The following is a 27990-nucleotide window of genomic DNA, read 5'->3' as shown; positions in this document are numbered from 1 at the left end:
TGTCAGTAATGAACTTTGCAACTTTGTTTTCCAAAGTACATTTTATTTTTATCTGTCCAGTATATTGCACTAATTCTTTTAGTTATTTTCATTATATGAAATCTACCAAGTGTGTCAGAAGAGATGAATTAGTCTATTTAAATGTTGAACTGGTAGCAGAAACTTACTTGTGCAGATTTTAAATTTGCAGTAATCTGGGTTTAGCAAGGAAAATGACAGTTCACCAGTGTTTAGTTTTATATTGAGGTGCTCAGGTTTGAATAAAGTGGTTTAAAAAAAAAGATTTTTTTTTATTACTGTTTCTTATTGAGAGTTTCAGAAGGTTTTATTGCATTTGCACATTTCTAGACAAGATGTCTGATTTACATGGGTCAGCATTTAAGACAATTACAAGTAAATTCATGACACAGCTAAATACAAGCTTGTACTACATGTACTGTGGCGCTCCAGTTATCGTATGATAAATTTTTAAATGTTGAGGTAATTGGGTATCTTATCGCATCCATTTAGAAGTACAATCAAAATAGTAATATTATCTCTTGAACCTGCAGCTAATGCAGTCTTTACCAGTTGTTCACTAATATAGCTTGCTGCGTGGTCGTAGAATGTCTCAGAGGTGATTCTGCCTCTTCCTGCAGTTTGTGATTTGCAATTGAGCGGGTGCGTTTTTGTGTCGCCTTCGAACTGTGGTGGTGGTTTAGAACCCACTGGCGTTACAGTCTTTAGCAGTGCTTGACCAGTGTAACTTGCAGGTTTGTCACAAAATATCTTGGAGTCCTTTTTTTCTGCCAGTTGTGGAATTGAGTCATAGTTAGATAGGCATGCTCTTGTATCTTTTGGGGGCTGTTCTATGTCTTTAGACCCTACTGCCAGTACGTTCTCTCTCAGCTGTTTATAGGTGCAACTTGGACCTGTTGCGCAGAAAGTGTCGGTGTCTGTTTCTTCTCGCTCTGCAGTCTGTGACTGTGGCGGAAAACTGTTACATAGATAAACTTTTCTGTCCTCAACCTGCTTCAGTTCTTCAGAGCCACCTTGTGTGGTAGAATTGGACTGTTTTATCTCTCTGTTCAGTGAGTTTACTTCATTGTTACTGAAAAGAGACTGTTCTGGATCAGCTTGATTTTTGTGGTCATCGGTTTCCTTAGGAACTCCATCTTCACTTGGCAAATAGTTCCTCCTAGAACATTTTGGCTTATTTTGTTTCAGGTTGCCTTTTGAGTCAGTGAGGAAAATAGCTTCATTGGGATATGGTATCTCTATTCCATCTTGCAGATCATGAATAGCCTTTGAGTCATTTAAGTTGTCTTCAGTGAGGGGCATCAAATACTGAAACTTACATGGAGAAGTCCCATTTTGTTGAACACATTCATGCATTCTCAAATAATGAGTGAATGTTGTTAGAGTTAATGCAAGTACTTCATTGTAATCCAAAACCTCCCAAAGCCCATTAGAAGCTAAAATAAGAAACTGACAAGTATCATCGATAGGGACAGATATAGTATGAGGTACAGGTATAACAGATCTTTTCAGTATGGGGTCTCCGTGATGTCCAAGACCCCTTGTAGTTCTCAGGTACCCCTCTACTAACCCATCTGGTTCATTAGTGCTGATGTTTCCACCATTCTGAAGTACGCGTTTTCTCTCACTCATGTTAGAAGTGCTGTGCTCTTTTGAGAGACAGTGGCTCTTTCCATTTTTACATAAGACAGCATGTGCATTACCTAAAATTGAAAGAACATTTTGAGTTACAGAATACTGATTTTTGTAAGATAGTGCTGTTACATTTAACAGCCTTTTGCTAAGGACTGGGAAAATGAGGTTGTAGTTCAATTATCTACTACCACAGGCAACAATATGTCCACTGATGAATCTGGTTCTATTTTACAGGAAAGTTTTATGTGGCTTTTTTTTCCCGTCCTGTTTTTCAGAAGACTATTCCAGAACCACCTTCTGACTGCAACTAAACTCTTACGAGGAGTCTTCATTCAGCTTAAAGTGCAGTCTGATAGAACTGTTGCACCTTGACTTTTTTTTAAGAATGCATATTTTTCTCAAATACTTTTTTTAACCCCTCATAGGAGAGTGTGTGCTTTAAATATGGCTGAATGAACTCATCAAGAAGTGTCAGGTTCATATTATTTTTGGCAGGATAAAATTTCTAGTACCTGAAAATAATTTGGACATTGTGTATAATTTACAGTTGACGAAGATGATGCCTTAAATCTTTTCCTCAGTTAAGGGACCAAGGGAGAAAGAGTTCTCGCAGTCATCATGAGAAGTTGAAGACTAACTTCTTTCCTTTAGTAGGAATAGGTACTTTACCTTTCCCTCAACACTTCTGAAATCTGCAGGGTGAGAATTAAAAGTATTAGAAATTGCAACACTGCAGGTGACTAGTCTTGTCAGACTTGAATGCAGAGCGTAAAGGAAAGCAGCTCTGAAACAAAGTGATGTATTGTTTGAGATCCTCTACGGCTACGCTGGGAGACCATTTTTTTGTTAGAAGAGGTTATTGGTCTGCTCCCATGTGTTGGCATGAGGGCAAAAGTGATGTCTTACAGAAGGAACTTGAGTGGGATGGTAGCTTTCCAGACAATAAGCTGGCTGCAGTGTGTTCATTTATATTGTACTTTTAATATCATCTGGCTAGACTAGGGCACAGATCTCTGAAAAGTGTTTATAAGTAGGCACAGCTTATACAGTAGTTGTATTTCTTGGGCAATATTGGCATTGTCTAGTGTATGAGACAGCTAAGTGTAGTCTATGTGAAGGCAGATTTCTCCAGAAGGTGATTCAGAATAGCAAACTGAAGGACACACCTTATTATTGATTATAGAATGTAGATGCCTTAAGTTACGCTGTGTGAATGTTTACTTCTGCTTGTTCCCTCCTCCTTCTTCTGATTTCCATGGAAAGCTAGAAGATTGTCTAAAATTTCCTTTGAACCCTCCGAGTAAGACCACCAGCTGTAAGCCTAACAAAGGGCGTAATATAACCAATGTGGAAGAATCTGACTGCAAGAAAGAGTAAAATCTAGTCGCTTTTGGCTGCAAGTCTCTTGTCTGCAAACCAGCGACAGGGCAAAAGAATTGAAAAAAACTAGCTGACCTATTGATGTGGGACTAAATGAAGAAGACAAAGCTGGCCAATGCCACCATCTCCTGCTCTTCGTATCTGATCATCCTCTTCAGTTGCTTACCTGGTGCTGGAGGAGTTTGTCTATACTTCTGTAAGAACACATTTCTGGGGGAGAGTCGAAGCTCAATGTTGTGCAAATCTTTTATGTGATGCATTTGGTGGAAAATTAAGTGTATTAGATTAAATAAATGTCTATTTAGAAGTGGTTCAAAAATGTGGACTTTAATCATAAAAGGCTTAAAGTATCTGTGATCAACTTAAAGCCTTAACTCATTAGTAGAGCTTGAGTTTACAGTATCTTTAATTGCATCCAGCATAAAACCTCATCTGGGAGGGAAGGATGAAGGCAAGTAACTAGAACAAGGTGGGGGTTTTTTTGCCTAGTGAAGAAATGAAGCCTCCCAAATGGTTTTCCCTTTCCCTACTGATCTTTAACTCTCTTGATTAATTTCAGTCAAACTTGATATGAAGAAATATGAAGAAGTCTTAGAGGTTTTATGAATACACTCATCTGAGGAGGAAAGAGTGCCCCTGTCGATGGAAAGTTGCAGTGTTAGTGCACTCCTTACTAATGCTAGGGAGAGTGATTGTCATGGTTTTAGCTGGGATAGAGTTAATTTTCTTCACTGCAGCTGGCATAGTGCTGTGCTTTGGACTTAGCATGAAAACAACGTTGAGATAACACACCGATGTTTTCGTTGTTGCTGGGTAGTGCTTGTACTAGTCAAGGACTTTTCCAGCTTCCCATGCTCTGCCGGGTGCACAAGAAGCCGGGAGGGGAGGGGGCACAGCTAAGAGAGTGGGTTCAACCTGGCCAAAGGGATATTCCATATCATGTAATGCCATGCCCAGTATGTTTTTTCGTTTTCCATTTTATTATCATCATAATCATTATTGTTATAATTATTTTTATTGTAATTATTAAACTGTACGTATCTCAACCCACAAGTTCTTTTGCTCCTCTGATTCTCTCACCCATCCCACAGGGGTAGGGGGAGTGAGCGAGCAGCTGCGTGGTGTTTAGATGCCGACTGAGGCTGAACCACAACAGTGATAGAGAAGTATTATAGTGCTGGGCACATGCTTCAAGCAGAGGCTGGAAGACACTAGAGGGTGTAACCATAGACACAAATCCATTTGAAACTTCACCCAACAGCTTTTTTTTTTAAAAACGTAATTCTGCTCGTGTACTCCTTTGTGGGAAAGCAAGCACCTTGCTTGTAATCTTACATTTGTCTTGGTACACAAGAGAGCTTAACTGGTAACAAAAATCACCAAGTAGGAGGATACAGTGAGTTGCTAAGACTGGAAGAGCTTTAGTGTTTCCAGCAGCAGGGCTGGGTGGAGAAGCATTAGGAATGTATCAGTGTTCCTGACTGTAATTAATAACCGATTTTCTACACTACAGAAAGGCAGAGCTGCGTTCTGCTTCATAAGGAAACGGATCTGAATAGATCTTCCATAACACCAGTAAATAACCAATTCCTATTTCAGAAATTAATAATTCAAATGATCCCCACAGATTGTGTTTTCAGTTTGCTGGTAGGAAAATGCGGTGGCACTTAGTGTCAATGAAACAAGTAAAAATAATATCTTAAGCATGTTTCATTGATGCAAGGCATTTATCGGATATAAAACTAGAAAATTTGTGATTGCCTGCCCTAAAGTGATAACACCTTAAAATTCCTCTTGATCTTAAAAAAAAAAAAAAAAATCCTTACTACTCTTACAGAGGTCATTTGTGTATTATGGAGTGCTTCCTATCTGTCTTTCACATTAGCAAATTGACTTCACTGCTTTAACTCAAATATCACACTGGAGCTACTTATCTCGTAAGCTTACTACTTATTGTCTTACCGCTATCAGTTGCGAGGGAATTTATCATGTCTCCTTCACATTGTGAAGTCTAAGCAATTGCTGCTCTTTTATCTCCAGATAACTACTGCCAACAAATCTCTAGATTATTTTTTCTCTTTTTATTGGGTGGGAGAAAAAAAAAATCCTGGTGTGGAATGTACATACCTATATTAGCAATCTGCAGTAACCCAGCAACCCCTTTGGCTGCCCTGGCTAATGGACGGTGTGTGGTGTTTTCAGAATGTTTTCTTTCTTCTTCCTCAGTGTCATCTGTCTCTTCGCTGGGGATTCTTTCCACCAAACAGGTAACCGCTGAACAGCCACTCCAGCGAACTTTGGAAACCTCATTCCTTCCCAGTCGTAAAAGTCTATCCATTCTCCAAAAGGACTTGGCGTATGCTTTGTGAATCCACTCGTAAGTATTAGTCTTGTTGGTCTTGTCATTGCTGCGTGTATCAGTGAAAATCTTCTCTTTTTCCCTGTAATCTGCCTTGATTACTGTGGCAAAGGAATCTAGAATTTGCTGTTCATTCTTACTCTTCTTGTAGGAGGAATCCATTTGAGCAAGCTGGTCAAGGAATAGAAGTGGAAGCTCTGCTGCAACTGTTTCTGCAGCTGTCACACCATGAGAACCATCAACTAGCCCCAGAAAACACGTATCTGACCTATTTCCATAGTTGTCGAGCACGATAAATCTGTCTTCCATGTCTCCTTGCCATGTGGAATTTTTATCTTGGCAAATTGATAATGCTTTTATTAAAGAATTATTTACTTTCGTAAAAGTACTGGGAGCATTAATATTGGCAAGATCACAGTATGATGTAGAAGTGTGATTATTCATAAGGAATTCAAATGAATAATCAATCTTCTGCCTATGTGTCTCAGAATACTTAGGAGTCTTGGTCAACTTTGAAACTAGTTTCTGTCTCTGAGCCAAAAGTGTTTTCTTGTCAGTCTTCGTTTGTGGGCTGTCAAAGCCCAGCAAAGTTAGGGCTTTGTGGGTTTTTTTATGATAAAGAAGGTGGTATGGATATATTGTTTGTTGACATGCAGAGCAAAAAATTGAAATGTGTTTGGAATCATCGTTCTCAGGTGCAATTGTGACCCTCTCCAGGTGATCTTCCTCATCTCTGGAAAGTTCAAAATCAGGTGGGTTTGTTTTGTCCTGAGATTTTTCCTCCCATGTCATTCTGTAAAGGAGTTGAGTATGTTAAGAGTTTTCATATTTCAATATTTTAATATTAGGTAACACTACATTTACCTAAGCCTTGCTCTCACTTTCTTATATAAATTCTGAACTGCATCGCTCTATACTAATGCGTATGTGGTCAAGAGACTGGGAAACCCACGTGAGATTATATAAAAACTGTAACTAATAACTATGTTAAAATGAGTAATACAGCAAATTCAAGAAGTGAAAAGTTTGGAAATACAGAGTTCATGACACAATTTAGATTATTCTTGTACCTAGTGAGGTTTCAGTCAGTTGTTTCCTCCTTGTGATTCAGTGCATAACCCTGAGCCTTCACAGTTAGAACTGTAAATACGACATAGTTCCTCATCAGCTCTTCTGTGTCTATTCATCACTTTCCAGACATGGTAGTTGAGTGTAATTCCTACTTCAAAAAAAAAAAAAAAAAAGCACATTCAAGATTAAGATTAAAAAAAAATAATCTACCAATCTTGTATGGAAAACATGAAGCAGGGTCAGAAGCACTGGTGTATCTTTAATGAAATCTCACTCTTATTGCCATCAGGTTTAGTTGTGAGGACTTTAGGAGTCAACTGGAAAAAAATTCTTTTATGCCATTGTATTTAGGCACGCAAAAGGTAAATTACATTTATGTAGTCAATATTCTATTGTATTTCTTGCCTGCAAGAGCTAGATTATGCAATGTTCGTGTTTCTTTAATGTAGGATGGATTTTGAATGTGTCTGTGTCTAAATCAAGAAAGCATAATGAAGCACAAAAGTATTATTGAATGGGCCAAGCAGTGTTTGAGTGTTTAGGTCTGTGGGACACCCCCCTGCTCCTGGAGCTGAGAGCGCTGTGAGCAGCAGCACACGTGCTCTATTCTCCAGCCATCAGGATGGAAGGAGAGATGCACTTTGCAACAGAGCTTACAGAAGGGCAACAAGGCTGAAAATGTGTAATCAAGGCCAGGTACTGCAGGGATATCATAGGGTCTAGTCGGCACACGCCTCTCTGCCCATTCTCCAACCAAAGCTAATACCTTTCTCCTGTCGCCATACACCTCCTTTCTCCCACTGCAGCTCCTTGCTCCAGTCTCCCCTTCCTCGCCAGCTCAGTGTCTTTCCTCAGTCTCTTTCCTCGATGCTGCTTAACAATACTTGGGTCTGGCACCTGGTGCTCTAAGCCCAAGAGCCAGAGCTGTAGTGTAAGTCCTAGCGGGGCACTCCCTGACAGAGGTCAGCCGGTGCAGAGGGGCCTGCCTGAATTCAGCACCTACACGCTCCACTCGGCACCTGCAAACTGATGCTTCAGTTTTAATATTGTAACTTGCTCTGATTTGGGTAAACCTATGAGAATAACAAAAGGTGTACCACAGACACTGTCTTGCCTAAATTTCCAAGCCCTAGTTTAAAACCTGACAGCCTTGGAGATTTCTCTATAAAAGTGTTGTTAAAATTTTGGTTTAATACATGCAAACTAACAGATTTTTTTTCAAATAATATTTTCAGAAACAGCTAAGCCATGTTACCTGGAACTTTTTCCCATATGCTTCTTCAGGCTTGAAAAAGTTCAGTATGAACAGTTAATACCTGGCAGAGTTTTAAGTTATTGAAACCATGAGGCAACCCTATTGGTAGCAGCATTATAATAATTCTGCCTATAATTTGAAATGAGTAAGAAACCATGTAAATATCAATATTGCTTAGGCAGTAGATGAAATTGTTTGAATGGCTACCGTGCCCTATAAAGTGCTGTGCAGCTAAGCCTTACAGCTGCTTGCGGAACATCCTCTCCCTCTAGATCAGCACATAACATACGTGTACAGCACCATAATAACACAAGATCCGGATACCATGTGAGATGCTCAGCTTGCCACCCTATGCATTATCTCTCTACTAAGTATGAAACGTAGTGTTTACATTTTTTAAGTTAATTGTGTTTATTTAGTGTTTAGTATTTATGTGCGTATGGATGAGAGATCAGGCAAAAATGCATTTATTATAGATTTTTGTTCTCTCTTCTGAGATTTCTGACTTTCAGTAAAGCTTTGTTAGTATCATAGAATGGTTTGGGTTGGAAGGGACCTTAAATATCATTGAGTTCCAACCCCCTTGCCATCGGCAGGTGCACTTTCCACTAGACAACGCTGCTCAAAGCCCCATCCAGCCTGAGCTTGAACGCTTCCAGGGAGGGGCATCCACAACTTCTCTGGGCAACCTGTTCCAGTGTCTCACCACCCTCACGGTAAGGAATTTCTTCCTAATCTAACCTAAATGTACTCTCTTTCAGTTTAAAATCATTGCCTCTGTTAATCCACCTCTAAGGCAAACGGGTGGTTTAGCAGTGGTAATATCCCACAGCCACGTTACAAGAGTAGCCTCTGGTAATTTAATCCTGCTTCAACCTCATCCATCCCTTTTCTGGGGCTCTGTCTTGAAAGTTGATACAACCACACCTTAAAGTAACTGTTTTGCAACTGTTGTCTCTTCCAGGATTTCAGCTGTGAAGTACATTGTCTTATCTTGTGCTATTTCTGTTCATCACCTCTGGGTTATAAGCTTTTCCTTTATTTGCTTCTTCAAGGCATGTACTTTTCTCCTGTGGTGACAGTTCTTTGACAAAATTCCTTCAACTGTTTGAGAATTACAGGAGCATTAAAAGACAAAGCTCCAACCTCCTCCAGCTCCAATTAATCTTAACACCTCTTAAAGAATCAAGCGCCTCTGATCAGCTGAGGTAGATCAATTATACGATTTTTAAAAGAAAATATCTTCTGTAAAAAGTGATACTGACTGAAATATTAGTAAAGCCACTTAAAAAAACCCCTTACGACACTGTAGCATACCTTGTCTTTGCAGAGGCAAGCTTGCAGGTGGCTACAGCTCTCAATCTGCTCTAGGACCAGTTTATGGGAAAGTCCATCTCTTCACAAGAGGTGAGCATCAGCCTCCTTTAGAAATGCTGCACCACTTCAGCTGTGCAAGTTAAGGAGGTATGTGATTAAAATAGCAGCGAAAGATATGCTTGCCTAGATCCCTTTTCCTTTATTCTGCACAGTTCGAATCTGAGATCGGGAAATTGCACAAGCCTCTTCACTGCTGTCACCATGATGATGCATTCATGGGGTGAGAAAAATTAGGGCTAATAGATACAGAAAATCTTGTAAGCTGCGTCTTGTCAGCCTTTTAAATATGAACTCATTTTACATTTAGTGTATATAAAAGCCCCTTGGATTAGAGACAAGAAATTGAGGACTTTCAAGAAAATGCTAGTTTGACCTCAGTAAACTTAATTCTTAAACACACTTTATAGCTGTTTATATCTCAGTAAGTGGGTGGAAGTGCTAACAAATCAATTTCAGAGTACCAAAACAGTCCCACTTTATTACAATGTGTAAATAACCAGGATAATGTACATAATTCGTGTAGAACAACAAGATCTGCTACAACTCATATCAGTTGCAATAATTTCACTTATAACTATTAAAAGGGCAGCCCTGGTGTTAATTTTTATGTAGTATGCATACACTGCTTATGTTAATAGCTGGAAAAACTTGTAAAAATGAAACAAAAAAGGAAACACTTCCTTTGTTGGTCTCTTACGAAGTAAAAAGACTAGTCTGTGTTTTCTTCTCTGCTTGCATTTCCCTCATCAGGAAGAGATACAGACTCACAAGTTTTTTGCTGTCAGGTTAAAGGATAACAGTGAGATGCTGACAGCACAATACACAAAGCTAAAGTGCTCTCAGCCTCAGAGAGCAAAAGATAAAACTCTGCTTTCTAGCTCACTGCAGTTTCCCTGTGCCTATTTAGGGAGCCAAAACCCAGCACTGTTTCATGTTCTGAGCTGAAAATAGAAGTAGATAAAAAAATGAGATGTGGAATGGGGAGGGAACCACAGTTGGAGATTGCATGCATTTTTAAGGGAAAAGTCCTATTTACTCTTTGTGTCACAATGAAGACCCTCTTGGTCAATGCTTAGTCTTGCCACTAGGAAAGGGAGGCTGCTTCACTTCTCTGCCATACACTGCCCTGTCTGTAAGAGGGGCAGAACACAAGACTGCAGGCCAGGGGCTTTGTATGGCAGAGGATGTTATCACCTCTGAAAACCTCATTTCTGGCAACCCTCTCTTGCTATGGCACTTGGAGCTGCTTGCTGTTCATATAGTAAAACAAGATTATTTTGTTTCTGCAGTTTGGCACTACAATCTCATTTTTTGATTAGTGAAGATGTCACTAACTGAGCTTCAGGGATCCAGGATCTGATTTGTATCTGAACAGAAGAGTCCCATATGCAGTCATCTCCCTCTGACACATGTCATTCCCGTCTCCACCCAGAGTGTGCTTCTTCCTCACCTACCTTTGTCACAGTCAGCACTTAACTTACACAATCTCTAGTCCTGAACCCCTTCCTCCATGAGATTTGGGGTTTTATTATTATTTGCTACATACTTTTGGTCTTAGAAAATGGTGACTATTATTGATGCTGAAACCAGTACCGGGAAGATGCCTGCCTGCGGGTGACAGGCAGAGGCAGAAAAGGGCTGTGTGATGGGAAATGGAGGTCACAGTCTCCCTGAGCTGCTCATCACAATATTATCTGCTAATATGTATTATCAGGCCTCGCCGCTGCAAATTCTGGCTGAATGAGCACCGGCTTCCTTGCCTGTCTTGTCCTTCCCTGCTTTACTTCTTGGCATGCCTTTCCTCTGCTCATACCTCAGCCGCGCTTCCCTCTTGGGCCACCCTTTCTCATGTGCCTGTGATGTGGTTCCTGTTGCCTCCGTGTGTTCAGGCCGGCTTCTCTCCTCCTGACTGATTTCCCTTCCCTCCACCTGTCACACAGTTTGGCAGTGGCCCCTCCCCTGGAAAACTGTTAGCAAACGCATCATACCCACATACAGAAACCGTGGCGGGGACTCTCGGCATCACCGTGACTGGCCCCTGCCGAGGAGCCACCACTGGTGGCCAGTGGGGCTGTAGCATTTGCTGTGGTGCAGCTTGACAGTGCTGTGCAATGCATGCCCTGTGGCACAGCCTGAGCCAGGGGACAGGCAAGCACTGTCACCTGCGCTGGGGCTGCCTTACCAGGTCCCAGTTTTACATGGTCACCTTTGGCCAAAGCAGCAAAGAGCCAATATGTGAACAAACCTTACATAGCCTTTATTAAATGTATATAAGACCTCTGAAAATCTCTTCACCTGAAAAGACAAACTTATTTGCTAACCCAGCATCCATACCCTACACCTTCCACCAGTTTTAGCAGAGCCTGCCCCCTCATTCTCCAAAACCATCTGCAGAGGGGCTGATGCAGAAGGAACAAGACATCTTCTCCCAAGTGAGTCAACCTAGGTGTGCATAGTAGCCTACTTACTGTATCTCCAGAAGCAATGATGCTGCTTCAAGGAAGACTTGTTGTGAAAGGTGTAGGAAGAGATAAAGATGAACCTGGTGAGTCACAGGAGCGTGCCAAGGGCAGAGCCTGCCTCGGGAACACTCCCACCTCTAGACCTGATAATAGGCAAGAAAGAAGGAAGTGATTAATAATTGAAATAATTATGGAATAAATTAAGATAATTAGTCCCTTTATTTATTTATCATCTTACTTATCTCAAGGGTTGTCCAAGACTGGAATCTTGGGATTCCAGGCCCACCAGTTTTGTGTCATCCTATGAAGTGGAAACAGTCCCCATCATTAGGTCTTCGTAGGTGAGAGTTACAATTTGTGACACTGCTTGGGCACAGCTGCAGTTCCTCAGCTGAGAGGAAGTATCAAACTGGGAAATGGGAGTAGCAAATAAATGGCAGAAATAGCTCTTCCTACACCCCAGATACTTTGCACTTGTTCCTGGTAGCCGGGTCTGTCTGGGTGGGGCAGTGGTGGCAGTTTGTAACCCACCGAATGCCTGCTTCGGGCAGAGAGGCTGCAAAGCATCAAGTGGAGACGGCAAGCCTGCTGGGCTTGGCAAGGGAGGGAAGGCACAGCAGATGCTTGAGGTTTTGGGTATCCACAAGGAGAAAGCTGTGGCAGAAGTGGAAGATGGGTAAAGATAACATAACTCTGCCTCCTGCGCTCTCCTCCCAGCAACCCCCTGCCTGCCTCACCCCACAAACCCACATCTGGGGTTACTGCTGTCCTCCTGGGGTTCCTCTGCTTTTTCCAGCTGCACGCACTGCAATTATAGTTGGTCTAAAGAGAGGTCTTTAATCTGTTTAGTTTCTCTGGTTTAGCCAAGTGAGTAGCCATGGTGCTTGCAGTGGTATCGATAGTACTTAGGCTTTCCAGGTGCTCTCCCTCACGGATATGGGGAAGTCCCAGGAGGGGGCTTGCACGGTCAAATGTGCTTAGACCAGTGTAACTTCATTTATTTTTTTTATGCAGAGTTTTATTATCTAAATCACTGTTGTATCAAGGGTGCTGGTCAGTGGCTACTCCAGTGCAGCTAGCAGAAAGTAGCCCCCTTCCCTCCTACCTCCTGCCAGCTGAGCCCGTGCCAGTCACCCAGGGGTCTGTAAGGCTGCCAGCACCAATGGACCTGCCCTACACCGGGATGGGGTGATCAGCAAAACTGCCAAGGCATAGGCAGACAAACTATGCTGAGTGGGGTTCCAGAGAATTGCGGGGATCTCTGCCACATGTTAAGTAACAGGAAGAAGATAAAAATATGTTAGAGGAAGGAATAAACAAACAAAAACACACACAAAAAAAAACCCTGTCGCAGGCAGAAGAAAAAAAATATAAAGGAAAAATAGGTAGTACATCCCATGTTTGCGTGAAGCAATCTAGAGCTCTCACTACCACAAAATAACATAGTGTAAGCCTATGTAGTGACTGCAGATGGCTAAATAACTTTAACAAGCAGCTTCTGAGCTTGGCACACACACTCCACATTGTACTGGCAAAGGCAGTAAAAGTCCTGTGCTGGGTGAGCCCAGCCTTCAGCCTTCTCGCTTGGTTTTTGTTAAATCAAAACTCTGTAGTCAAGAAGAGCATCCTATGGGTAAAAAGTGAATAAAAACTGCTAAGTGCTCCATCATTAACGAGAAGTTTGCATTACTAAATGGCCATGAGTGTTGCAATGGCATATTCTCTTTTTAAAATTTTTTTCCTTTAAAAACTGGGTGATTGGAGTTCAAGGTTCCCTATAACAGACAGAGGCCTAGTGGGAAGGTCTGCCATCTGCATTATTGAAGTCACATGTAAGCACCATGGGAAGCTGACAAGATGCTAGAGGCAGCATAATGAACAAAACTTTTGTACTTTAATACTTCCAGTGATTCAGAAAATATTGATAGCAGTCCTGAATGCGCGGTGGCCAAGAGGGAGGCCACTTCACCCACAAGGAATGCACTAATGAAAGGACACAATAGGATTTTATACTGGGAGAAATTCCCCAGAGGGGCAAGAGCTCCGCTTTTTACATTTGCATTGAATGGCAAGAATAAAAACAGGTGGGAGAGCAGGAAGAAAGTCCCATCTTGAACAAAGGAGAGGGAGAAGGGGCTGGGTTGGGCACACTTGCTCCGACTAGGCTGGGAGACGGGGATGAGGGCTATGGGTGGGCTCCCACGGCAGCAGGCTGGGAGGTCCCTCTCAGAGAGGCAGCATTCAGCATTAGGCTGCTATTAGTTGAGTGATTCTTTAATTTACGTGACCGAGATAGGCCCCAAAAGCACCAAATGACAACTAGGTAATAACCAGGCACACCCGAAACTGCATTTTAATTCCCTCTTTTGTGACTCAACCGCCTCCCTTGCTGGAATAACGCACACCCTCTTGCATTTAAGCCTGTTGAGTGTTCACAGTGAATTCTGGCGAGAGCAACAAACGTGAGAGGCAAGTCTCCTGGGAGCACCAGCTCTGAGCAGGCACCTCCTCGGGGCTGTCAGCAGCCTGAGAGAGACCTGAGAATCACAGGAGCTGGCACTCGTGTCGCATCCAGCTCCTGGCCTGCTTAATTTGATGCGGATGAGTAGTCTTCCTGTAGTCATGGGGCTACTCACCTGAATTTCCAAGCTAAGCAGCGCAAGCAGGAGGCAGGCAGCTACGCTCGCTTGGCTCCCACCAGCCCTTGCTAAATGCTGGCTTCAGAGTCAGTTCGACTTGCGCAAACCCACTGACATGCCCCAAAGGACAGAAACTGAAAATTGTGGTGAGGGTTTTTTAGACAATGCTTTGAGTTTGAATCTAATTTAGTATCTTCATAGTGCATATTTAATGATGAAAAATAAGCACCCGAGTGATTCTGTTGTGCTCAAATGGAGTTACACATGCATCACAATTAGAAAGTATTACTTGCTTGTCAATTCAGGCAACGGAAAAAGCCAGCTTGGATATATGAAAACAAGAATGACTTGTATACACTCACATGACAAAGCATAATTTTTTTTCTAATGTAGTGCAACCCATCAGGGCCAAATTATATTCACTGAAGCCACCACAAGTCAACATAGCCCAAGTTATAGTGCCTTGTTTCCGGCCAGCAGTTGATCTTTCCATTCCTTATTCCTGCCAAAATTGTCAATATAATATTTTACTTGTCACTGGAGGAGTTTAAGGCAAAGTCAAGCTTTTTTTTTTTTTTTAAACAATGTATTTGCACAAAGTTAAAATGAGAACAATGTTTTAAACCAGGCTTAAAGTTCAGAAAAAGACTTACCTATTTGCAGTCAAAGAGTGATTTCTTTCTAAGCTGTTTCTCTGCATTAGCAGGCAGTAGATCTGAGTGTGTAGTGAAATTAGTGTTTATAAATGTTACTATAGTAACTGTATCCGTAGCCACAGGCTGGTAGACTTACTGTTCTGGTTATCTAGTGAGCAGCAAGGTAAAAAGGAAGAAAAAAAAAAAAGACATAATATTGTAAGACAGCCATGCTCTTGGCGATTCAAGGAGGAACTGCAGCAAGAGTATTTTTTGCCTTTATGCTAACCAGTGCCTTACTGTATGCAAGAAAGCAGTGTTGTTCCCATTAGGTCCTCACAGGCACACCATGAAATGTAAACAAATATTTGGGCACTTAACCAAACTCTCTATCTGCTTCATAACAACTTTCAGTTTTGACTGTACTGCAATGGAAGCAAAAACTTATCAGGTTTTTAAGGACCTTGAAGAATAAATTGAAAGAAGAAGGTCATTTGCTTAGGCTGTGGTCCTGTGAATGCTCGCCTGTGCAGCTTCAGACGTAAATGCATGCTGAGTGGCCTTAATAAACACCAGCGGAGTTACTCACCTGTGCAAAAATATTAAATGCATTTTCAGAATTGAAACTTGTAATTCATTTGTATGTGGGTGTGCAAAGTTGATGCTGGGTTACAAATCAGTAGCTTACCGTTTAAAGGAGAAGCTGGTGATTTAAAAAAAAAAAAAAGAAAAAAAAAGGGGGGGGGGGAAAGAACGAACATATTGGGCTACAGTGTCTCCCAGAAAAAACAAGAAGTCTATGTTCAGGCATGGATATTAAGTGGTCCATAGGAGCCAAGATGTTGTTCCAGATGCGATTTTCGCTTGTAACATTTGCTACCGAAGAAAAGCGGTGGGGGAAGCTGAAAGCGAAACTAAGCAAGAGCAGTTTCATTTTCAAGCCTGGGAGGAAAGTAGAAACTTAACCGGCATTAAAAAAAAAAAAAATACAAGCGAAGAGTTCTTAGGTGGATGTTACCATAGAGCGTCTATTTATTTTCAACATGAATCGGCCACTTAAAAAAAATAATAAAAATATTCATTCTCTCTTAAATTTAAGAGAAACGGGGTTGTTATTGGTTTGCTGTTTGGTTTGGGTTTTTTTTATTGCTTGAATTTGCTGCAATGCTTGGGGCAGCCGCCGCCGAGGGCAGCGGCTCCTCCACCTTAACAGTCCGTCTTAAAGCACCGGGGATGGCAGCAGCCATCTTACGGGTCGCTGTCACAGCTCCTGGGAAACCCTAAGCCAGACCCGGCCTCCGCCGCGGGGTCCCCGGGGCCGGGGGACCCCGGCCCCGGGGACCCCGCGGCGGAGGCCGGGGTGCAGGTCCCCATCCCCCCCCGCCCCATCATTTAACGTAAGTGCCAACTCGCTGCATAACCTGACGCTTGAAAATATCACCAGGAGCTGAGAAAATGGGGGCGAGGGAAAAGGGAGACCACAGGGAAAGTATTTTCTCCTCCCCCCCAAATACTACTCCTAACTTTGCAGAAGTCTGGAGTCGTCTTTGCTTGCCCCACGCAAGGTGGCAAGACCCTCCGTCTGCCAGAGCTCTTTATACACCGGGATTCCCTTCCAAACTTATATTGCTGCTTCAGGTTTACACATCAAAGAGCCGTAGATCCCACGCAAACGCCCAGGCTCAATCCCAACCTTTTAAACCGTGGTGCCGTACTATAGAATTGCCATTTGTGGTTTCTCACGGCTCAACCACGTTTTTACATACGTGCAACCGAGCGTAGCTGCCTCAAAACCCAAGCGCTTGCTTTTGTGCATGGAGAGCAGTTTCTGTGGTGGGACCATATACTTAATTTTAGCTTTCAATTAAAAGGTAATCCCTTTAAGACATAATTTGACCTGCTGTCAACACTTGTTCCTGGACAAAAAAAAAGAAAAAAAGGAAAAAAAAAAAAGGCAAGCAAGCCCCAAAACCACGACGTGAGGAACGGCGCAGAGAGTCTTTTAAATTCTCCTGTCTTTAAAACTGACTGGATATTTATATATGGGCTGAAATAGGAATAATCCGGGTGGAAAAAAAAAAAATGAATCGCCTAAAAGCGGCTGCAAAGCGCGCGGTGGGGAAACGCAATGGTTAAGTCAAACAAAGTAGTGCCGCTGCGAGGGGGCACCGAGGCCGGGGCAGCACCGCCGGCTCACGGCGCTGCGGCCGGTGCGCGCAGCCGGCGGTGCCGCCTCTTCCCACGGCAACTTTCCCCGCAGCCTCCCGGGGCGCGGGGATGGCTCCGTAGCGGCTTCCCGCACACAGCGGCTGCCGCGGCCGCCGCCCGCCCCCGCGCAACCCCCGCGCAGGGACGCGGAGGCGGGAGGCGGCCCCCCCTTCGCTTCCCCCCCCCCCCCCCCGCCCGGCGGGGCTGGAGCCGCCCGCGGAGCGGCGGGTCCCTCCTCCCGCCCCCCCCCCCCCCCCGGGGAGCAGCCGGCGGCGGCGCGGCGAAGGGGAGGGTCTAGGGCCGGGCACACCGCGCCGCGCCGGCCGGCCGGACGGGCGGGCGGCTGCTGCCGCCGCGCCGCGGGCATGGCGGAGCCTGGCGGCGCCGGGGCCGGGGCGGCGGGCGGCGGCGGGCCGCAGCAGGGCTCCCCGGCCGCCGGGGGGGTGGCCGCCGGGGGGCCGGTCCGCAGCGCCGTCGAGAGCCCCGGGGGGCCCGGCTCGGCGCGCACCGCGGGGAAGAAGGCGCAGCTGCGCGCCGCGCCGCGGGCCAAGAAGCTGGAGAAGCTGGGCGTCTACTCCGCTTGCAAGGTACCCGGCCGCCCGGCCGCGGACGCCCACCCGCCCACGGAGGGTGGGGATTGACGGGAGGGAGGGGAGGGGAGGGAGGCGGTGGGGAAGGGCCGTGCCGGGCGGGGGAGGCGGCCCGGCTGCAGCCCGGCGCTCCCCGCGGAAGTGGCGGTGCCGGCGCATCCCGCTCCCCCCCCCGGAGCTTTCCGGCCGGCGGTCGCAAAAACAAAACCCCAAACACGCCGACGACGGGATCGCGGGGGGCAGCGCTGCCCCCCTCCTGCCCGAGCCGGGCGGCGGCGGCGGAGGTGCCCGTCTCCGGCGTCCGTCAGTCCGTCCTTCGGCGGGAGGCGGCGGCGGCGGGCTAGGCGGCTCCTGGTGCCGGCGGTAAGCGCTGGGATAACAGCGCTGCCGTAGCTGCCCGCCGCGGAATCATCCCGGCGGGGGGCGGGGGGAGGTCACGGCAGGCCCCATTCCCGGGGGAGCGGACCCCCAGCCCCGGCCCGGGAGCTGCCGGTCGGCCGGGGCGCGCCGGCGGCCTCGCCGCGCAGAGCTGTTGACATCGCAAAAAGCCTCTGCCCCCAGCCGGCACCGTCGCCAGCCGCTTTGGCAGCGAAGCGAAGGGGCGCGGCCTCCGGGCTTGGGAAAGTTGCGTCCCCGCCGGTCACGTACCGCCGGGCCGGTGCCCGGGCCGGCAGCGGGCACCGCCGCCCGCCTGCCCCCTGCCCCGGCGGGCCCCTCTCCTCCAGCGCCTGCTGGGCGCTCTCCCCCGCTCGGGAGAGCTGCCCTGGGTTTCCCTCCACCTGCAGCTTCCCTGCGCGGTGGGAGAAGCAGGGCTTGCTGATTCGTGGCAGAGGGAGGGAGCCCGGCCGGAGCTGTCGCTCCCCCTTCGGAGGTCTGTGACAGCTGGCGTTGTCCGCTGTGCGCGTGCACGTGCGGCGCGCGGAGGCGGGCCGGAGGAGAGCGTGCCCGGCGCGTGGGCCGGCGGGGCAGTTCCTGGGTGCGCAGCGGGGCCCGTCGCGTCCGGATCGGCAGCGCTGGCGTGTCAGATCCGCTAGTAACGCTTTCAGCGCTGAAAATAGATGTTCGGGAGAAATGTGCGTCTGATTTTCTCCGGTCCCTTACTTTGGAAGCCTCGAAATGGCAAACGTTAAGTGAAAGGCCAAACTAAATGCTGACGTACGTGAGGAGGCACCATAGTGTGACTTTGTAGCCCTGCCTGGTGGTGCGAGGAGCTTTAACTGTACGCTGAAGGCATGGCGCAATGCTGTCGTGTGAGGGCAAATGACGGAAGCCACACACGTTGCAGCTTTTTAGCTGTTTCCAAATGTGCGGGCACCTCCACTTTGGCTTTGGTGCAAACGTGGGACGCTGTAAGATTACGCCAGTGTCAGTAAGTTAAAACAGCAGCCTGTGTACTTGAAATTTGCAGCCCTCACTGCCGGCTGGCTGACATGGTTTGAAGCTTTCCCAGTGCTGAGTCCCCTTTGCACCCCCATATTTTAATGTTACCAAGACTGGCTGTTAAAGGAAGCTGGTTGTGGGATGGGTAAGGTTTTCACGGGCTGTTAGGAGTGCGTATGCGTGTACGTGAATTGCCTTTTTCTTCCCTGGTTGGCTGGTTTTTCTTCCCCTGATGTACCTCCAGGTGATCCTTGTGAGGGCAAAAGCTTTCGCCTGAGGTGCTTTGCCCCACAGAGGTAGCTGTGCTGTGGAGAAGTGCGGGCAGCCTTGCCTCCTCCCCAAACCCTTTGCGTTTTTGGGGACTCACCCGCCCTGCGCGTGCAGTGCCGCAGGTTGCAAGGGAGACGAGTGCCGTTTGGGAGGGGAGGAGGGCATGCTGTGGCCTGCCGCCAGCCCTTATTTCCCCCTCATGGGGCTCTGGTGGTGGGATACGCTGTGGTGACAGCTCCTACTGCCAGTGCGCTGCTGGGGTGTCCTTGCTGGTCCTCTTCTGGGAGAAGTCCTGGGTGCGTGCCCCACTGGCACTCCAGTGGTGGATGGAGCGGGACACATGCCCGAGGGCACCCCAGGGCCTCTTCCTCCGGCCAGGACCTAGGCACAGCCACAGCACTGAACGCTGCTCTGTGTTCAGATTAAAATGCAAAGCCTACCTTTGCTATTTTGCTTCTCGTCAGTAATTCAGTGGCAGGCAGCTTGCTTTCAGGTCTCTAAACAGAAGCAAGCAGGCTGACAGGAAGCTCTTTGTAAACTAATCAAGTGGCTTCTCCTGTGGGATAAAGGGGGAAAAGATGGAACAGGGTGGAAGAATGTGTTATTTTTCTACCTGAACACCTGGCAGGTGCTCCTAAACAACACTGCTTGGCTTGTAGCATTAGCAGTTTGTGAGAAACTAGCAGTGCAGAGTGTAACTTTCAACTTTTTCTTACTTTGGGTTGCAACTTCTCTTCCATTTATTTTGCATTTCTGCGTGAGTGAAAAAGAGTGAGAGCAGGCAAACACTCACACCACCTCTGAAGGGGACATCTGTGTTCATTCAAGTAGTGGCCATACATGAATCTTGTGTAAACCGACACAGAGCTGTTCAGGTTGGAGTGTAGAAAATGCATAACAGTATCCCTAATGTCGATCACCTTCTCCCACGTAAAATTCATCGCAAAATTCAGCACGCAGGATTTATTAGGAACTTAACCTCAGAGATGCTGGGAATAGCAGAGGCAGGGACCGCGTGTTCACTAGGGGTGAAGAGCAGTGACACAAGAAGATGGAGCAGTTGGTGGCCATGTAGAAGGTGGGTCTCACTGGCGACAGCAGAAATGCTGAGCAGAAAAGGGTGGAGGGCGCTGCCCTGGGTTAGGGTGCTCACTCCTCCAGAGGGACCTCCTGGTCCTTCTTCAGTCATCCCTTTACAGAAAACACAGGCAAAGACTCCTGGCAAAGACAACTTCAGTGTGCACATATTCTGAGCCGAATGAGAGTGAAGTTTAGGGAGATGCTGCCCAGGGTGGAGAAATGTGGGGTTTGTTTCTTTTTCCTGATAAAGAACTGGGACAGGAGAGTTGTAGCTGTTGAGCTGCTCTGCTTGACATTTTCCCCTGTGAGAAAAGGTCAGGGTGGAAGGGAGAGAACAGGCTCTCCTGTGTAAGAAAACCTTCTTAAATGCCCAAGCTGGTGTGTGGGGGGAAGAAAGCACAGTCTGAACAATAAGATATATATTACTAGTTGGCACAGTTTTAATGACTTCTGGAAGTGCACAGTAGTGCTGTATGCTCTGCGAGGTTTTGTATTTGGCACTTGCTATATCTGTGCGCGTATGAATGGCTGCATACATCGTTTTGGTTTTGTCCAGTGTGAAATTGAGCATTAGGCATGCAAGCTTGCAGCACTTTCATATAAAAGCAGCACTGTGTGACTTACACACATAAATATATTTAATGAAGATGTAGGAGGAAGTCTCCTCGGCTTCTTTTCCCTATTGGTTTACAGTATGTGAAAATACAACTCTCTCTCCAGTCTCACTGGGAGTTTTTATTATAAACAAGTTGAAATATGTCCTATTTTAGTACACTAAGTTTTCTGTAAAATTGGTTATTTCTCATTATATATAATCTTATAGTAATGCCTGGATGCTTATAAATACAATCAGAGCCCAGTAGCCTAAGGCATTTGCACAGGTAGCAGGGAATAATACCTCTGTGAAGAAAGATCTTGTGCTCTAGGTAAACAGAATGGACAGAGGGTGAGAAGGGTTAGGATGAGATGACTTGGCCAAGGCCCTGCAGCAGGTGAGCAAGTGGCAGAGGTTGAAGTAAAATCTGGGTCCCGGGCTCCAGGCCAGCTGCTGACCCTTGGTAGAGGGTCACTTCTTCCCACTTCTCATGCTAGAGTGACCTCTATGGAATTTTCCCACTCCTGCACACAAAAAAGGGTTTCTGTAATGAATCCACCATTTCTGTAATGAAATATTTTTTTTGCTGACTTTTATAAAGCAGATTAAGATGAGGCAGGCTTGGCCATATTACTGCTGGGCTCCGTATAGTGCGAGTTCAGCTCCGTGAAGCTCAACTAGAAATGTATTGTTTGTTTTCTTTAGAAACGTATAGGAGACATAAAAGACATCTAAAGCTTTGTTACAGTCATTTTCATAGTGGGGTGAATCTGTTTGACAATGTCTTACAAGCCCAATTAAGCATCATCTTTTAAATTAAATAGGAAATCTACCATTAACTTTACAAGGTGGGTATTGGGCCCCTATTATTAAGAAAAGCTTTATATGGTACCTCACATATGTTCTGTAAATGAAACTGGAAAACACAGGGAGTAAAATACTTGGACTGATGAATAATGAAGAACATGTCCTTAGAGCTGAACATTGAACTGATCATTTTGTACTGTTAAAGACAAATGGGTCAGCTAATTTCCTGGTGTGCATGAGCAGCTCTCCAAGCAGCATCTATCTGGTTGCTGGGTACTAGACATTTGAGTAGGAAAAAAAATGTGTATTTTAAATTCATCAAGGTATTTGTTACGGTTTGTGTGATGTTCTCTGTTAAAAGCATCAATTTGAGATTATTGCTTGCAGGAAAAAACTTACAGGGTATTTTACGTTGCTTTTGTGTTGTGAGGAAGAATATTTTTTTCTAGAGTAATTATACTTGCTGGAAATAGAAAAATCTGTAATGTTGTATATATGGAATCTGTTGAGTCTGCTTTGCATCTCAGTTACCAGACAGGGCAACTTGTTTGATTTGGGGTTGGAAAGAGAGCCTGGCAAAACAGCTGTTTTGAAACTCAGTTTTAAGACTGTGGGATCTTTCCCTTTGTAATTAAGTTAGCTTGAAGTTTGCACGTTCCTATGCTCTTTTCACGATCCGAAAAGGGGATGAATGTATTGGTCCATTAGTTACCATTACCTTCATTTATTCATTATTATTTAGATACCTGAAACCCACTTAAAAAGGGCTGTGATGTGCAATGTTGTAACTTTCACGTGCTTCCTTTTTAAATAAAAATCCTAACAACGTGTGTTAAAATGTGCTGTATTTTTTCACTGTCCGTTCTTGACCTGCTCTCAGTATACTTGGTATTTTAAAGCAAACAGTAACTTTAGTTTGCCCAGAGTTGGAGTTTTCACTGCCCAGGGCTACCGGATAGTTTGATTTCCCACATTGTAACGCTTCACCTAACACGGGAGGCATAAAAAAAAAGGATGGAAATTATATTGTACAGTGCAAGCTACATAATTTCTGCACTTTTTTGGGGGGGGACAGCAGCAGGCAACAGTGTGTAATTGTGTTTCATTATACTGCACTCATCCAATTTTATTAACAGCCGCTGATGAAGATGCAGGGTTTGTGATCCCTGGGCCTGCAAAGATGGCAGTCGTTGCTTTGCAGGCTTCAGTAAGGCAGAAGTCCCCAACTTTCTCCAGTGGCTTTATCAAAGCTTTGCAGATGTCCCAGAAAACAAAGCCCCAAGGACTGGATGCAGTGGTTCAAATGCTTCTTTTCCTTCCTCCCCTCAAAACTGTTTTGATCTTAAATTAAGTTTTTGCAGAGGTGAAGTCATACTTTATTTTCTAATGAAAAGCAGATGAGTGACATTATAAAAAAAAAAAAGGAAGAATGAAAGGAAAAAGCTGAAGATAGTCAAAGAAAGAATTGAATGAACAAAACGCTGTGGAAGACTTAAAACAACTCAGCAATTTAAGCCACTGAGGAATGCACATTGCCTATTCACTGCAAAATACTTGCACTGTCAACACCTACAATGAAAGCGTGGTTTTAAAGAGGACCTTTTTGGGTTGTGTTTCCCTTTGGTTAACAGAACATTTATGCTGATTCTGGTGTTTTATAGAAAGATTAACACAAAAGAACCCACCCTAGTAGTTGTTCGAGAAAGGTCTCTGGAATAATTTGAACAATACAAATTAACATCTGCTTCAAAAAGATCTGGCGAGGAAATACTACCGAGGGCAGAAAAAAATCTGCCGTTGAAAATGCTGTTTTTATTCTTCTGTGGGTGGGTTGATATTTATTTTTGGCAGTTTTACTGAGCTGTTATCATGATTCCTACATCTGTTTGTTTGCATCTTTGCTGTTAATTATTGTGTGACACTAAAGTTTGTGTAGTTACTCACTGTTTATAGTTTTTAGGCTTGATAGTAAATATTGTGTGGTGAGCTTCTGTGAAATACTGTTTCCACTTGGAGATAAAATTCTCAAAAAGCTTGTGCCTAGTTTGAGGGGGTTTTTTTGGACATGTTTTATTGTGGTTTGATTTTAAGGCAATTAATAATAAGCATGATAGGGTGTCAGTAATTTACAGTGTTCAATATTTGTCTGGACAGCTGCATGGGAAGGATCAAATCTTAGTTCCCTAAAGCAATATTCAGTGCATTTTTGTTTGAGAACTTCTTTTCGATTGTCTTTTGAATTTTCTTTGGCAATAATCTCATTTTCTGACAGCTTTTTCTGTCCTTGTCTTAACTGCAAAAGCTTTCATGGCAATGTTGCCTCTCCCACAGAACAAATGTGGATAGCTTATTTGGCATTGGTTTTGCCTAGCTTGAGATGCCATTTGAAAGTGTGGTTTCACATTATCTCACAGACGTCCAAAGTCCCCACACTAGGGCAATCCTTGGTTTGCAAGGTGTGATTCAATCACTGATCTAGTCATTTAACTTTTAAGAGGTCCTGTAGGTCCAGATAACAAACGAAAGTAAAACTGGCCCAATGCCCGTGGAACTGTAAGAGACGGTTTCTGCTGTAAAATAACATTGGGCCTTCTTCACTTCTCTGCCAGTCATATTACTCATAGAAAACATGATAGAAAAATAACATGAAATTCACCATAAATCCATCCAAATTGCACTTGATAAGACTTCAAAAAAATCGTTTTAATCTTCCCCACATTTCGTACTGAAGCCTCCCTGATGCCACATCATAAACATATGGCGTGGCAGGCGGCCCGCACCCATGCACCGAGTTTGGAGAGCCAGGGGCTTCAGGCGACTCAGGGCATCCCCCTTCCAAGGGAAGTATGTGGAAGTGGTTTTGCTGGGCACTTGTGGGTGGATTTCTGAGCCATCCTGGTAGCTTGGGCTGCTGAAAATGCCAATCACACCCCTTCATACCTGCCAGACTGCCCCGGGCCCAGGCAGAGGCCGTGGCACCTGGGGCCAGGAGCCCAGCTGGATAAAGACTTAAGCATCAGAGATGGTAAAAACATCATGTGGTGCTCAGCAAACTGCAGCTAGCAGTTTTCTTGGTGCTCAGGTTGTTGAATATTGAAATTAGTTTGGAAGAACAATTTAGCATCAATCTACAAAGCTGTCAGTCTTAGGAGCTGTCAAGCCGTGATCTTTTCTGCTTCTCCTGGGTGTTTCTTCCTTAGCTAAGATGGGATTTGGAAACATAAAAGGAAAATGAAATAGGTTCCTGAAATAGATTGCATTAAATATATTCAGGATCGGTTTTGAAAAATGACACATTAGTGCTGGATATATTAACATCACAATTTTTACTTCTAGGGTTATTTCAATAATAAATATTATGCAGCAGTTGGCATACTTTCTCACTGAGGTCTTGGCAGTGCAGATTCATGAGTATCTTGTTGCAGCCCAGTGCACAGTTATCTCTGAAGAGTGGAGGAGCACACTTTTCTTCTGATTAGATCTTCACACAGGGATATGAATGCTGTTAGAAGAACTCTATCATCAAAATAACTAAGATCTTTTGGATATGCAGAAGAAAATCCCCTCCTGCTCTTTAGATAACTAGAATAGGGACTTTGAACTTCTGAATGATTTGAAACACGATTACCCAAGTCACAGCCTCTGCCTTCATGGTAACCCACTTTTAGCTGCAGGCTGTCGGTGGTGTTTCGCAGTCCCTGAGCATAAATAAACTCTCCATGGTAAGCAGCAGGTTTCATTGGTAGTATCATTGTCTCTGGCATCCATTGCTTTTGTGGCCACACCTTGCTTCAGACAGCATTCTCCAGGAGTGCAGTTGTTACTGTTTGCTTATTTCAGTATTTAGTTAACCCCGCTTGGGTTGTCATGGGCTTGGCTTCAGCTGCATGATTCCTTGTTGCTGGTACAGTTGATAAGGTAGTGATGAACGTGTTGCCTGTTAGATGGCGTGTTTGTTTTTAAATCATTAAAACTGTCTTGCTGGCAGGATCTGTACCTGTTGATACACCAGTAAATGTTGAAAACTTTTCATATAGGAGCTAGAGTGAGGGCTTTCTGTAAAGGAATTAAAGTTTGCGTATTTTTCTGAGCATAGATTGCTTACCAGAACCATGTAAATCTCTCTATTTGGAGTGCTATTCTATTTCTGATTATTTCTAGAAAATAAAGTCTAGCTGTGTGATGGATAAAAACCCAAAACCAAACAAAACATCAACAACAAAACACCTCCAAAATCCCCCCAAACATCAAAACAAAACAAAAAAAGACTTGAAATTAATAATGTTACTTTTTATTGCTTTTGAAACAATGCAGGCTCAGCAAGTTCCTGGTTTTTTACGCTGTTGATTGATACCCCTTTGCTTTGATTTTAGGCTGAGGAATCCTGTAAATGCAATGGCTGGAAGAACCCCAACCCGCCTCCCACGCCCCCCCGGGCAGAGCTGCAGCAGGCGGTTGTCAGCCTCGCTGAACCCTGCCGCAGCTGCAACCATGCGCTGGGTAAGCTTTTGCCTTTCTCCTGCAATCCATGTGCTTATACCCAGAAGTCTCCACTCTTGCGGGACAAAAGTCAAGATGCCATGCCAAGACCTAGAAATGGGGGTAACGGCTGGACATAAATGTCAGTTAACTTAAATGAAAATGTCAGAAATATCCTAAAATGAGTTTTGAAGAAATTGAACTAAAATACAACTACTAACAACCCAGACATCATAAATTGTTAAAATGCAAAAGCACTTTTAAGCTACCCGTAACAGTTCTAATACTTCATGTAACATATACATTAACCTCACATTGTTTTATCTGTCAGCTGCCTTAGTTACAATGTGACTCTCTCCTGTAGGCTGTATGACGTTTTCTTACTACAGAATAAACTACAAAATATTCTTGAATGTTGCTAAAGCAGGTACTCTTACCTACAAAGAGAACTGTGCCTTTTCCATGTAACAGAAGATAATCCTGTGGTTGTGCATTTTAGCGTTGTCCAAGTTATTGTGCAGACAACTTGCGTATCTTGGAAGCAACTGCTCAAAATCTACTGTCAAATACTGTTCTGGGGCTTTGGGGTTTTTTTTAGACTAATAGTAAACAATGACTTGTTACCCACATAACCTGAAAGAGAGTGGTAGATCACTGTATTGTTTTTTTAAGAATTTGTGCTTATCCAAAATAAAAGCTGATGACTTTTTCTGTATACAATAGCAAATATTGAATAAAAATTGAGCTAAAATAAAATTCAGAGCTAATTGAAAAGGAGAAGTTGCTATTTGATTTTTCTTGATGTCCAAAGTTTAGGACAGCGAAATGAAAGAAAGATTAAATCTAAAACCTTCACAATGGATCATTTATTTTTTTTAGTTTTGAAAATAATATTGTACTTTGTGTGGAATACTTTTTTCTTTTAAATTGGGATTTATTTCTATTTCTGCTTTCTTTCTTTTTATACTCTCATTACATTTGACCTATTTCTTGGCTTTTCAGCAGATTTTTTTCCTTGCCTGATATCCCAAATCTCTGGGTTTGCTTGCAGGAGAAGATTAACAAGTGCATAGTATCACAGAAAGTTTGGTCGCTGTAGCCAAGTTAGTTTCAACCTTTCATCACGCAGCTTCTCTGTGCTGCTTTTGGTTTTGCAGTTAGGGTAGCTTGTGTTACCCAGCCCTTTCATTCCTGGCCTTTGAAGAGAGGTCTTTTTTTTTTTTTTTTTTGTTTTTAAATCTTATGAGATGATGCATTTTTCGGTTCCCCGTTCTTCAGCAGAATTTGTGATGGCTATGTATTTTGTAGAAAAACTCAGCTCTTCTAAAGGCTGAGACTGTTTTGGTCTATTTAAAAAATCCTATATTGCTCATTAGCTAGGGAACCAGGGAAAATCAGTACTGTAAAACCAGTACCAGTGAAATGTACCTTAGAGAACAAACTGTATTTTTAGTTACTGCTGTTTTTAGAAAGGTAGAGTTTCTTATTCTGTCTGCTGCAGCTAATGAAGTTTCATTTGAAATAAGTTGCTGTCTGCTTCCTCATACTACTGGCAAAAATACATCTTTAAGTGGTGTTTTCCAAGATAATTTTCCTGTTCATCTCCTCTAAATTAGTGTGTTCCTGCTGAATATCTATAAAACCAGACTGACCACAAGATGTGCAGGCTTCAGATTATCATCTGCACTGCATTTTGTCTTCCTTGGAGAGCCTTTGAAATAGTGATGTAGAAATTCCTGTACCAGTTAAA

At 44.2% G+C, this 27990-nt stretch overlaps 2 protein-coding genes across 14 annotated transcripts in view; one reads left to right on the top strand and one right to left on the bottom strand.

The window, feature by feature from the left end:
• Positions 1–275: 275 nt before the first annotated feature.
• PP2D1 (protein phosphatase 2C like domain containing 1) lies at positions 276–16121 on the bottom strand. Of its 9 annotated transcripts, none has more exons than XM_064444291.1 (4): positions 11796–16121; positions 11564–11700; positions 5161–6185; positions 276–1721 (listed from the first exon to the last, which is right to left on the bottom strand). In XM_064444291.1, the coding sequence occupies exons 3-4, from the start codon at positions 6182–6184 to the stop codon at positions 469–471; spliced, it is 2277 nt and encodes a 758-aa protein (XP_064300361.1). In that variant the 5' UTR covers position 6185; positions 11564–11700; positions 11796–16121; the 3' UTR covers positions 276–468. The 9 variants fall into 9 exon arrangements, 8 of the variants coding, with proteins under 8 accessions (XP_064300361.1, XP_064300364.1, XP_064300360.1 ...); XM_064444294.1 differs by having other exon boundaries at positions 12663–16121; XM_064444290.1 differs by having other exon boundaries at positions 11564–14698; positions 14850–16121.
• An 862-nt stretch (positions 16122–16983) lies between these two features.
• KAT2B (lysine acetyltransferase 2B) overlaps positions 16984–27990 on the top strand; it is a 45517-nt gene continuing 34510 nt past the window's right edge. For 3 of the 5 annotated variants that reach the window (XR_010371694.1, XR_010371695.1, XM_064444285.1), the window contains exons 1-2: positions 17381–17626; positions 26135–26261. Coding sequence is in view for 3 of the 5 variants with exons in the window: in XM_064444285.1 (XP_064300355.1) it covers positions 17405–17626; positions 26135–26261 (349 nt within the window). In the remaining 2 variants the exon portion in view is untranslated. Of the gene's footprint in view, positions 17627–26134; positions 26262–27990 lie in introns of all 5 variants that reach the window. The other 2 variants (XM_064444283.1, XM_064444284.1) reach the window with 2 other exon arrangements.

The sequence above is a fragment of the Phalacrocorax carbo genome, chromosome 2, assembly GCF_963921805.1.
Source record: "Phalacrocorax carbo chromosome 2, bPhaCar2.1, whole genome shotgun sequence".
NCBI classification, from domain to species: Eukaryota; Metazoa; Chordata; class Aves; order Suliformes; family Phalacrocoracidae; genus Phalacrocorax; species Phalacrocorax carbo.
The sequence above is the reverse complement of the archived record's forward strand: the minus strand, read 5'-3'. Positions and strand labels throughout refer to the sequence as shown.